This window comes from Rhinatrema bivittatum, chromosome 6 (genome assembly GCF_901001135.1).
Source record: "Rhinatrema bivittatum chromosome 6, aRhiBiv1.1, whole genome shotgun sequence".
NCBI classification, from domain to species: Eukaryota; Metazoa; Chordata; class Amphibia; order Gymnophiona; family Rhinatrematidae; genus Rhinatrema; species Rhinatrema bivittatum.
The window spans coordinates 121061286-121073733 of record NC_042620.1 but is presented as its reverse complement, the minus strand read 5'-3'; the positions used below and the strand labels follow the sequence as shown (position 1 = coordinate 121073733).

The 12448-nt window shown below is 45.7% G+C and overlaps 1 protein-coding gene across 1 annotated transcript in view; it reads right to left on the bottom strand.

Annotated features, from left to right (window-relative positions):
* Positions 1 to 12448, bottom strand: part of AGPS (alkylglycerone phosphate synthase) — a 394780-nt gene that overhangs the window by 26326 nt on the left and 356006 nt on the right. The window contains exon 17 of the mRNA XM_029605879.1: positions 2335 to 2424. Coding sequence (XP_029461739.1) covers positions 2335 to 2424 — 90 coding nt within the window. The remainder of the gene's footprint in view (positions 1 to 2334; positions 2425 to 12448) is intronic.

Sequence of the window (12448 nt, the reverse complement as noted above, 5' to 3'; positions counted from 1 at the left end):
GTGGCTCTTCCCCACATTAATGTCTATGGGATATGCTTAGAAAAATACTTAGTACAGAAAAATGTATATTTCTTTAAAAAAAAATCTAATTGCAGAACAATGTCCCAGAAGGTGAATATCCATAAGTGACCTAGTATCCAAAGAAAAGAATTTAGAAGCTGCAGGCAACATTGACAAAATGATTCCCTCTCCTTATGGAAACCCCCCCCCCCCCCCCCCCACAGAAAGTCACAGCAGATAAGGACTGCATGGGCTTTCTAGTTGGCTCATTCCTTATATAATAGTGCAGGGCACAGCTGATTTTTAGTTGCTTGTAATAGATGTGGGGGCACAATATAATAGAATTCAATATTTAGATGACTTCTCTCTCTAATCCCCCCAAACCTCCAGTATCTCCCTTCTCTGTCCCTCCTCCCCTCACTCCCTCTTGGCCCTCTCCAAGTCACTCCCTCTCTACCACCTCACCCCTCACAAATGGTATTCCTTTCACACCTTTCCTCTGCCTAGAACCCTATTCTAGGGGCATAGATCAAGCTTTCTTCTTTAATTTTAAAGATCCTAGTACTGTACTGCCAGCAAAAAAGATGAATCCTCTTAACGTGTCAAAACATTTTTTGCAGAAAGGACAGCTTATGCATGCTAGATGGCTTTAGTCAGAATGAAATTTACATATGATAAATACGGACACTGAATGATTTTTTTTTTATCAACGATATTGCAGAGTGACTGGTAAGAAAAGCATGCCTTTATGCAGATGATATAATAATCTGCACTCCAGATGAAGCAGAAAAATGAAGAATGATCTAAGAAAGCTCAAGGAATAGTCAAGTGTTAAGCAACTAAAATTCAATACAAAAAAGCACAGCATCATGCATTTGGGGCATAGAAAACCAAGACAGTAGAATTTCCCACAGAAAGAAAAGCTCAAGGACAAAGGGTCATTACATGCAGAGATAGAGAAAGGCTCAAAAAGAATATTTTTTCATAGGCAGAGTCAGAACAATAACAGAATTCAAGTATGCATGGGATAGACACAAAGGGGTCTTAGTGGTAGAAGAAGAGAGATGGCCACAGGTTGAACATGACTTGTAACGAGGACCACTGGAAGGGCAAGACAAGCATCAACCCAGGTGCTCATCCACAGCTGCTCCTGCATGGCTCCATCTTCAATCTGATGCTACATCATGAGGTTCCCCCTGCATTATAGGAACCACTACTTCCCCCTCTCCCTAAATGCCCAAGGCACCGTTTAGCCCAGCAATAGTCTTACCCATGACAGCACCGTATGCAGGCGCAAATGGGCAGACTGAGTGCACCAAGCTGTACTTTTCCACCGACATCATTTATACTTCTCCATTTCCAAGGGGTCATGAGATGTGGCCCAAGAGGTGGAAGTTTCAGACTTAACATACAGAAATATTTTTACACAGGAAAGGTGGTGGATACAGGAAACAGCCTTCCAGTAGAAGTAGTAGAAGCCAAAACATTAACAGAATCTCAAAGAAAGCATGGTTAATATAAGCACAGATGGTTCTTAAACAAGATGATTTGAGAGGAAAGCTCGAGACTGGGTAGGCTCAGCAGTACTGAATCAGGAAAGGGAAAATTAGATGGGTCTTTTGCCCCTTGTCTGCCATCATTTTCTATGTAATCATTCATTTCTGCGTTAAACACTGCAATTATAATGTGGAACATTGCAATTTACAATATGGAAATGCATTTAAAACCCAAGCTGTAACCTGTACTGTCTGAGCTTTAGTTAGCATTTTTTCTGAATCACAAAATAACATGTCTTCTAGTATAGTTTTAGAAATAGTACTACAAATAGTTTTAAATTTCAAGTTTTATTTTATGAAAAAATCAGCTATAAGGAGGAATGAACGAGCCAAAAAAAGGTGTTTATTTATATTTCTTTTTTTGATGATTCAGCGCCATGCAAGTTCATCCAAAGTATCTTTTATGAAATCCTGATGTGAATTCCATTTACTCACTCTGTCAATCAATGCTCTGACTTTTGTAGAGGTTAAATGTTCAAATCAATCTTGTTATACTCGACTGCCCAGTGGGTACATGGGAAATAAATGTCACATGCCTAATCGAATGCCACTGTAATCTCTCCACTGGAGGAATAACTTTTCAATGTCCCTCCTGTAGCCTATATCTTCAGTAGAAGGGGAAAAAGCTCAGATCATCAGTCTCTGAACTTTTAAATTCCCCACCAAACCTGGCAACAGCCAGGAAAGCGACGCATAATTTTTCTATTGAGGAACAGAAGAGAAGCTGACCGGCATTCCAAGGGTTAATTTGCATGGCATGAACACGGAGAATGCTCACCGGCATGTGGAAAGAGGAGGGAACTGAACACCCTTTTCTTTGCATTCTCGTGCAATCCTTTCCTTCACATTTCGGCAGAGGTCTAACACCCTGAAAGAAGCAAATATCATTAAACAACAAGAGACAACAGTCCACTCAGTTCATCTCATCACTGAATCTCTTTCAATATGAAATTTTTTTTCCCCAGTACTTATTTATACCATATGTAATGCTTACTATTTTAATGCTGTCCACTATGTAACGTTTATTTTAATGTTCTGTTTTGTTGTACACTGTCCTGAGCTCATTAGATGGGTGGTATAAAATATGACAAATAAATAAAAACCTAAATATTTTTACTAAATCTGATTTTTACAACTTAAGTTTTGATATATTTTATATAAAGCAAATGTTGCTTACCTGATGTAACAGGTGTTCTCACAGGACAGCAGGATGTTAGTCCTCACAAATGGGTGACATCGAGGATGGAGCCCTGTACGGAAAACTTTTCTGTCAAAGTTTCAACAAGCTTTGACTGACACTAGCACACTGGGTGCACTGAGCATGCCCAGCCTGCAATTATCCCTGTGAGCCACAGGTGTCTCCCTCAGTCTCGTCTTATAGCTAAAAAGCGCAAGCGAAACTAAAATAAAAGTATACAGACCCAACTCCGCGGGGTGGCGGGCGGGTTTCGTGAGGACTAACATCCTGCTGTCCTGTGAGAACACCTGTTACATCAGGTAAGCAACATTTGCTTTCTCACAGGACAAGCAGGATGGTAGTCCTCACAAATGGGTGAGTACCGAGCTGAGGATGCCCGGGAATGCACCAGATACACCGCAGATGCGCAAAGGCGTAACGACTGAGGTGGAAATGGGAACGGAGGGCATCCGCAACACCATAATGGGTTCGTGGAAGGATGTTGGGTAGTGAATTGAAAAAAGTAAGAGTAGGCGGACTGGCCAAACATGGAGCATGCCGGCTAGTCAAATGTAAGCAATAATAGGCTGCGAAGGTATGGAGAGGACTCCAGGCTGCAACCTGATAAAAAAGTACAAGCAGCAGTAACCAAAGGGAAGCTGTTAAGGCTAAGACGGACACAACAGTATGTGGATACCCACAGTGTTGTAGTGAAATGTCTGCTTGTTGGTAGGAAAGGAAATATAGACCACTTAATCAGAAGGATTAGGTCTGTGTGGCCACTGGAAGTAGCAGCTTGACCCTTGCATGAAGGAAAGAGTCAAGTGGAATTCACATGGAATGCAGTGCAATGTAGATAGAATGTAAGCGCAGCATTACTGTCCAGGAATGTGGAAAACCCAGTCTCTCCCTAGGGCGAGAGAGAGAGGTTAGGAAAAATTAATAGAGTATTTCCTGAGGAAAGGAGATACAACATCTACCTGAAAAGGATAGAAAGTTGAATGCGTAGAACTACTCAGTGGCAGAGGAACGGAGTCAGGTGAGTATGGAAAGAGTGCATAACTCACGGACCCTGCTGGCAGGAATGACATTAAGAGGGAAAGAAGTTCCCTTGCCAAACTGTGGAAGAGAGGAATGGAAAGGCTCAAACGTAGAATGTATGAGACTTATAAGGAGAATATATATGTTCATTCCGTGATTAGAGAAATAGAGGCGGCTTGATCAGTGGATAATCCATGGTAAGCCGACTCAGAGAGGATTACCGAAAACGGGAACCCAACTCCCAAAACGATACACCTCCTAAGAGAAAGGTGTATCTATGTGGAGGATGTCTGGAGAACAGAATCCGAGGGAGTAAGAAAAAATGGTGGAAAAGTAAAAGGGGTAATACCTCTTTTTTTTTTTTTTTTAGCGTCAGGAGGTAAAGCCTGCCATATTAAACGGCAAGATTTATGTTAAGAAGGTTTTGTGACGCTACCAGAACCTAAGAACATCAGTAAGTCTATGATTTGGGACTGACTGGTGAGAGAATAAAAGGTTACTGATATGATGGATTGAGAAGTATGGGAAAGCATACTGATCTCAGTCAGGGAGTGGGGAAAAGAATACTGAACCCCATCCCAGTTCAACATTAGAAGAATGCTGGCTACGAGAGGCAGCAGAAGAGATATATTGAAGAGGCCTTTGATGGAAGAAAAGGCATCTAAGGGAACGCATAGGAAACATGTGCAGGGAGCAGAACCTGTGCATCGTATGGAATGATGCAGACGCCGAGGAAAGTTTAGTTAAACTCAGCGTTAAAAGATTTGCCCTGTACACATGTAATTGAGACCATTCGAGAGGATAGAACCTACGTGGAGAAGGTCTGATAGAGCGTTCATTAAATCTCTTAGATATGTGGCCCAAGGACGCATGAAGTGAACAAGGGCCAAGGGTAGAGCTGCGCAGCTGTCTAGCAGAGCAGCTAAGAGGTAATGCGTGCTTATGAGTTGGAAAGCACATTGTCCCTATGCTGTCTGTCTGTATGCACAAAGAATTGTTGCAAAAGCAGTATTGGAAGGCATAAGGGCATAACTCATGGGTGCAACGTCCAGGAAGTTTATGAGAAACTATGCTGGAGTGCAATAGATGCATAATGGGTTGACAGCTTTCAGGAGAAACTTTATAACCCTAAGGAATTGCGAGCATGAGTCGAAGGAGACTAGGTCCTAGTTCGAACTGGGATAAGAATCAGGGACGAAAGCAATGAAACCTCTTAGGTCCATTGAGTATAGAATGTCACTGAATATAACCCATAGCAGTTTTGAATTATGAGAAAAATGCATAGTGGGAAGAAATCCCATAGCCCAACCATGAAAAGTTGAAAGGCTGAGGTTATGGAAAATATGCGCAGGGACATATAACAATGTATCAGAATGTCTGTGCGCATGCTGGACAAGAGGGTCTTAAGACTGTGGTGTCCAGAAGTGTTACAGAAGGGATTTATGGCAGTGACAGTAATCCCAGTTAGTAAATGTATAGTGAGTCCTGAAAAAAGTGAGAGCTCCTTGCATGTACTGAAAGTGGTTAGCAGTAGTCTATGCAAGGAAAGTGAATGATGTTACACTCCGCAGAGAAAACAGCATTCACCAACAGTGATGCAAGAGACAGTTCACTTACCGAAGCTGGTGCCAGCGGCAGAGCTTGGGGTTGTAATGTTGACTCACCATAAAGCACATAGAAACATTAAAATAATGTACTTACTGCAGTATGGAGTGATGGTAACCAAAGATACCATTGTACCTGTGACGTCTAAAGAAAGTTGGATTTTCTTAGGTCCAGGATGTGCGGAGAGTAACTATTTTCTGTTAAAAGAAAGAATAGTGCAATTAAAACTCCCCAACCCCCCTCCCTTCTCCCCTCTGCACTTCGTAGCGCCTGGAGGAGTGTACCGGGACTTTGGTACAAGGTGGGGTGGCCGCTCTGATATCTGACCAGATGGGAGACCAGGAGGTGTCCCAATGGAGGATATCATGTAGGCTCCTGCAGGTGTGTGAGCGGTAAGTGGTACCCGCATTTCTGTATGCTGTACAAGGAGACACTGAGACCTGTGGCCAGGCCTCAAGGTGGACTTGTACATGGGGCAATGGTTGCTGAATCTCATGTTTAGCAGATCAGCCAATGCAGCTGGACCTTGGTTGGGAGGGAACCAAGAGTCAGAGCATTGGTCGGCACAGGGACTTGTTACTGACAAGAGAAGAAGCCCTGCTGCAATCCCAAGAAGATAGAGGGGTTCTCCTGATATTGTGGCTAACATAGCTAACATAGCGATATGTGACACTAATACAGTTCTAAAAGGCACATGACCCAGAACATTTCGAACCACGGTCCGAATGGGAGAACACAACTCTATGGGAATGCCGCCGAAGCGGGTACTTACCATCCGACGTGGATTTCCGCAAGATGAGCCGGTGAAGATTGTTGACTCCGACGGTCTCCGGAGTCCTCGAGGGTAAGGCCGGGGACGTAAACGTCCATCTCGCTCTGAAACCCGGTATGGTGGCACAGGTACAGAGGAGACAGGCCAGGCGTGAGTGGCGTTTAGACTGCTAAGTGTAACAGATGGCCATAGTCCCACACCACTTGACGGTGGGGCACGCCAGGAACAGAGGAGCCCTAACGGAACTCATGTTCCCTTCCCTCGTCACAGCGGCTCGATGTGTCGTGACGCCAATGCAGAAGCTGTCGGACCTGGATCCGGAAGTTCTGGATCACCAAGGACTGCCAAAACTGTAGGAACAGTGCTGATGGCAGTGGTGATGTCGCTCTGCCCGAGCGTTGTCCAGCCTGGAGAAGGATGGCACTGATGTGCTGGATGGCGTCAGCGGCGGACGATCACGATGTTGGCGATGATGGGTGCCACGGTGCTCGGCCCGGTCTTTCCCCAGCGCCGAGATGGAAGCCCTCGTCGTCCTGGAAGGCGATCGATGACGAACTGTCAGCACGCCTGCTCTGCTCCTGACACAATGGAGTGTCTTAAGCTAATACGGGGCTTAAAAAAGAACCCAAAGCGTGGAGCAATGTGAGGAGGCGAGGGTATTATGTGGCGGTGCTATGTCGGTATTGACGATATTGAAGGCAACCTAAGGGGCTTCGAGGATATCATCAAAATGGGTATGAAAAATCGTCGATGACTGGCCAGGAGAATGATGACAGTGACGGGCACTGACAGCAGTGGCATAGGTATCTTTGAAACGATGTGGAATCGAATAATCGAAAAACATTGCCGTTATTGAAAAAGATACCGGCATCGACTGAGTCGAAGTCGAATCAATAGGGCGTCAAGGACACCGAAGGAAAACGGAGGTGTCGAGGGCATCGATGCATGGAGGCGGGCATTTATGCCGTTTGTGGCATGGCCACGGGCATCAACTATAGGGCCACAGACGTTGACGGTATCGATTTGGACAGACTCAGATTTCCAAGTGTACATGGCATCGGTGCCCCAGACACGTGTGTCGGTGGCATCGATATGGACACGTATGGAATCGATGGCATGGATCTCCCAGTCGATGAATTCCATCCCGGCATCAACGCCAGTCCTGGAATCGGCATGGGCATCGATGCCAGCCATAAGGCTGGCATTGGCATCAACGCCCATCCACGGAATCGAGCCGGCATGGATACCCACCGATGGGACCCACCTGGGCATCGAATTTCACCGATGGGAGCAGCCTGGCATCGACTGCCCTCGATGGATGCATTCTAACATAGATGCCCATAGATGAAACACCTGGGCATCGGTGTCCATCGATGCAAAAAGACCTGGCACCGATGCCATCGACGGACGGCCATCCGGCACCAATGCCATCGACGGACAAGCCATCCGGCACCGATGTCCATCGATGGGGACCATCCGGCACCGATGTCCACCGATGGGGACCATCCGGCATCGATGCCCACCGACGAATCGATGTGGCACCGATGCCCACCGATGGAAAAGGGCTGGACATCGGTGGGGAGGATGGGGCATCGATGGCATCCCCAAAAGGGGGGGTGGCATCGATGAAGTGACCCTGGGATCGTTAAAAAGTGTCTCGGGCAGCGGTGGCGGCGACCCGAGTATGCATGGCAGTGACTAACAGCGTGTGCGTCAATGGCATGCATCCGGGTAGGGACGGCACCGAGGAAGCCCAAGGAAAAAAAACAGTGCGTAGGAGGAAAAAGCCTGGTAGCACTGAAAAGCAAAAAACATGGATAAAGGCATCAGGGCACCGTGGGGGGAGGGGCGCTGATGACATATAAAAGCCCAGGGCGGTTTAGGAGGGTCCCGGTGTAGCGATAGGGTATCGACTGCGTGAGGGTACCAGGGAACGAAGGACTTGAAGCTACAGAGGTCCTAAAGTTAAGGAAAAAATCCCTACCCCACTAGCATAAGCAAGCAGAGTGTCACAGAGATACTTGCAAGCTGTTTAAAGCTAACTGAAAAATGGGGGAAGGGAAGGCTTCAGTCAGTTAACAGCCTTAAGATAGTGACAGAAACCGACCGAAAAATAAGAATTAGTACTCACCGAGCGTCGTAAAAATGTACGCGGAGGGAGACCTGTGCAGGGAAAAATGTTTTTTGAAGTGAAAAGTTCAGTGTTTCCATGAGGTAATTAGTTAAAAAATCCTCACAGAGCTCCAACCGCTATGCTTACTGCAGAGCGGAAAAAAAGAAGACTGAGGGAGACACCTGTGGCTCACAGGGATAATTGCAGGCTGGGCATGCTCAGTGCACCCAGTGTGCTAGTGTCAGTCAAAGCTTGTTGAAACTTTGACAGAAAAGTTTTCCGTACAGGGCTCCATCCTCGATGTCACCCATTTGTGAGGACTACCATCCTGCTTGTCCTGTGAGAATAATGCCAACAGAAAAAAAATCTCATGCTGCTTCAGAATTCTGCTAAACATTCTGGGCTTGATTCATCCCTGATGGTTTTGGCTTCCAGTAAGCAAACAGCAGCAGAATATTAGGTTTTCCTAAGAACATAATAATTGCCATACAGGGTCAGACCAAGGGTCCATCAAGCTCAGTATCCTGCTTCCAACAGTGACCAATCCAAGTCACAAGGACCTGGCAAGAACCTAAACATTAAATAAATCTCAAGCTACTATTGCTTATTAATTAAAGGAAAATTGGTTCTTACCTGCTAATTTTCGTTCCTGTAGTACCACGGATTAGTCCAGACAGTGGGTTGAGCCTCCTGTCCAGCAGATGGAGACAAAGAAAAACTGAAAGGGTATCCTATATCAGGACAGAGCCTACCCTGCATCCCTTCAGTATAAACGTTATCAAAGCAGATAAATATAAAGATAACCAGCATAAGATCAAGCAAGTAACTAATAATTTGAAAAATTCAAAACTCTGTAAAGAACTGCTCATATATATATATCCATATTCATCTAGTAGATGCTTCCGGTGCCTTAAAGTTCTGAGAGGAAGCAGAGAGATCCAAGAAACTGTAAAGAAACAAGTGAAAAGAGCTTCAAGCGGACGAAGTAGACAGTGCCCGGGAGGGAGTCTGGACTGATCAGTGGTACTTTAGGAACGAAAATTAGCAGGTAAGAACCAATTTTCCTTTCCCTGTACGTACCCTGATCAGTCCAGACAGTGGGATGTACCAAAGCTTCCCTAAACAGGGTGGGACCGAGACAGTCCCGCTCGAAGCACCTGCCTTCCAAAGGAGCCAAAGACTGGTGCCTGCACATCAAGGCGATAATGACGAGCAAAAGTATGCAGAGACTTCCAAGTAGCTGTTCTGCAGATTTCCTGCAGAAAGACCGACTGACTCTCTGCCGAAAAAGAAGCCTGTGAACACAAAGAGTGGGCCTTTAAGCCCTCTGGAACCGTCCGGCCTTGACAGATATTTGCCGACGCAATTGCCTCCTTCAGCCAGCGAGCAATCGTAGGCTTAGAAGCCTTGTTTCCTCTATTTGGGCCACTCCATAAGACAAAGAGATGATCAGAGACCCAAAACTCGTTTGTAACCTGTAAGTAGCGCAGCAGCACTCGTTTTACATCAAGGCGCCGCAGGTCACTACCAGGCGTGTTCGCAATGTCCTCAGAAGAAAACGCAGGAAGTTCCACTGAATGATTGATATGAAAGGAAGACACAACCTTCAGCAAGAATGAAGGTACCAGTCTTAAGGGAGACCCCTGAATCAGAAAAACGGAGAAAGGGCTCCCTATAAGACAATGCTTGGAGCTCTGACTCCCTCCTGGCGGAGCAAACAGACATGAGAAAAACTGTCTTAAGAGTTAGATCCTTAAGTGTGGCCCGCTGGAGGGGTTCAAAGGGTGACTCACAAAGGACTCGAAGCACCAAGTTAAGGCTCCACGAGGGGCAAGTAGGCCTGACCGGCGGATTCAAATGCTTGGCCCTCTTGAGGAATTGAACGACATCCGGATGAGCCGCCACAGCATAACCATCGATACTGTCTAAGAGGGACCTGAGAGCGGAGACCTGTACCCGTAAGGAGTTGAAAAACAGACCCTTGGAAAGGCCATTCTGGAGAAAAGAGAGGGCTTGGGAGACCGGAGCCTTATGTGCCAACACTCCGGACTCATCATACACTTTCTCAAAAACTCACCAAACCCGGACGTAAGCGAGAGAGGTAGAAGGCTTATGGGCTCACAACAGGGTGGATATAACTTCATTTTTATATTCCTTCTCTCTTAGTCGCCGCCGTTCAAAAGGCAGGCCGCTAGACAAAAGCAATCCGCCTGATCGAAAAATACGGGGCCACGAGAATGGTGGGTCCCCGATGAAGTTCTATTCTTCTGAGAACTTTTCCCACCAGAGGCCAAGGAGGGAACACATATAGGAGAACGACCTGAGGCCAGGGAAGAACCAGGGCATCCACTCCTTCCGAGCAGTGCTCCCATCTGCGACTGAAGAATCTGGGAGCTTTTGCATTGTTCAGAATATCCATCAGGTCTAAGTGGGGGCGATCCCACCTGCGTACGATCAGATCCATCGCTCCGAACTCCCACTCTCCGGGGTCTAGACGCTGACAACTGAGGAAATCGGCTTGAACATTCTCCTTCTCCGCAATGTGGGAAGCTGCCAAGCGATCCAGGTGATGCTCCGCCCAGTCGAACAGCTTCTGGCTTCCAGAGCCACCAGGCGACTTCTGGTGCCCCCCTGTCGATCGATATAGGCTACCGTCGTGGCATTGTCCGAGAGCACCTGCACCGCCTTGCGACAGATCAGAGGAAGGAAGACCTTGAGTGCCAGACGGACTGCTCGGGCCTCCAGGCGATTGATGGGCCAGCGGGATTGAACTGGGGTCCTGCGTAGAAAAAACAAGAAGGAAAAATCTCACAGGGAAAAACAAATTGAGAAAAGGAAGGGAGCCGCAGGTTCAGCTGCCTGCATCTGCTGGAGACAGAGAAATACTGAAGGGATGCAGGGGTAGGCTCTGTACTGATATAGGATGCCTTTTCAGTTTTTCTATCTCCATCTGCTGAACAGGAGGCTCAACTCACTGTCTGGACTGATCCGGGTACGTACAGGGAATAGCAGTTTAAGGATTTTTCCTCTAAGAACTTATCCAAACCTTTTTTAAACCCAATTACACTAACTGCTGTATCCACATCCTCTGGCAATGAATTCCAGAGCTTAACTATGTGCCGAGTGAAAAAGAATTTTCTTCAATTTATTTTAAATGAGCTACTTGCTAACTTCAAGGAGTGTCCCCTAGTCCTTCTATTATTGAGAGAGTAAATAATCAAATTATATTAACTTTTTCAAGTTCTTTCATGATTTTGTAGATCTCTATCATATCCCCACTCACTCATCGTTTCTCCAAACTGAACAGCCCTAACTTCCTTAGCCTTACCTCAAAGGGCAGCCGTTCCATGCCACTTATTTTGGTCGCCCTTCTCTGCACTTTCTCCAGTGTAACTATATCTTTTTTGAGATGTGGCAACTAGAATTGCATACAGTATTCAAGATGTGGTTTCACTATGGAGTGATACAGAGGCAATATGACATCTATCGTTTTCTTTGCCATTCTCTTCCTAATAATTCCTAATATTCTGTTTGCTTTTTTGATCGCCATAGCACACTGAGCTGATGATTTCAATGTATTATCCACTTTGATGCCTACATCTCTTTCCTGGGTGGTAACGCCTAAGATAGAACCTAACATTGTGCAGCTACAGCAAGGGTTATTTTTCCCTATATTCATCACTTTGCACTTGTCCACGTTAAATTTCATCTGCCATTTGGAAGCCCAATCTTCCAGTCTTGCAAGGTCCACTTGAGATTTAACTACTCTGAATAATTTTGTATCAGCAGCAAATCTGATCACTTCACTTGTCATATCCCTTTCCAGATCATTTATAAATACATTAAAAATCACTGGCCCAAGAACAGATCCCTGAGGCACTCCATGGATTACCTTTTTCCTGAATATCTACTTTTCTGAAAAGCCACTATTTGTGAAGTTTTTAAAACTTATTTGAAAGGAACTAAAAAATATATTCAGAGTACACAGGGGGCAGAACCTACCCATAGTTTCCATTATCAGGCTCCACTCCATCCTGAAAGAGAGTTATTCTCTTACCTACATACATGGCTTTTATTCACCTCCCCCTGAGGTCTCTACACTGAATATATTTACTACTCCTAAGAACAAGAGTAAGTCTGGGTTGCCTGCCTTCCTTCTGTCTGCAAACATCCCATTATTTCCT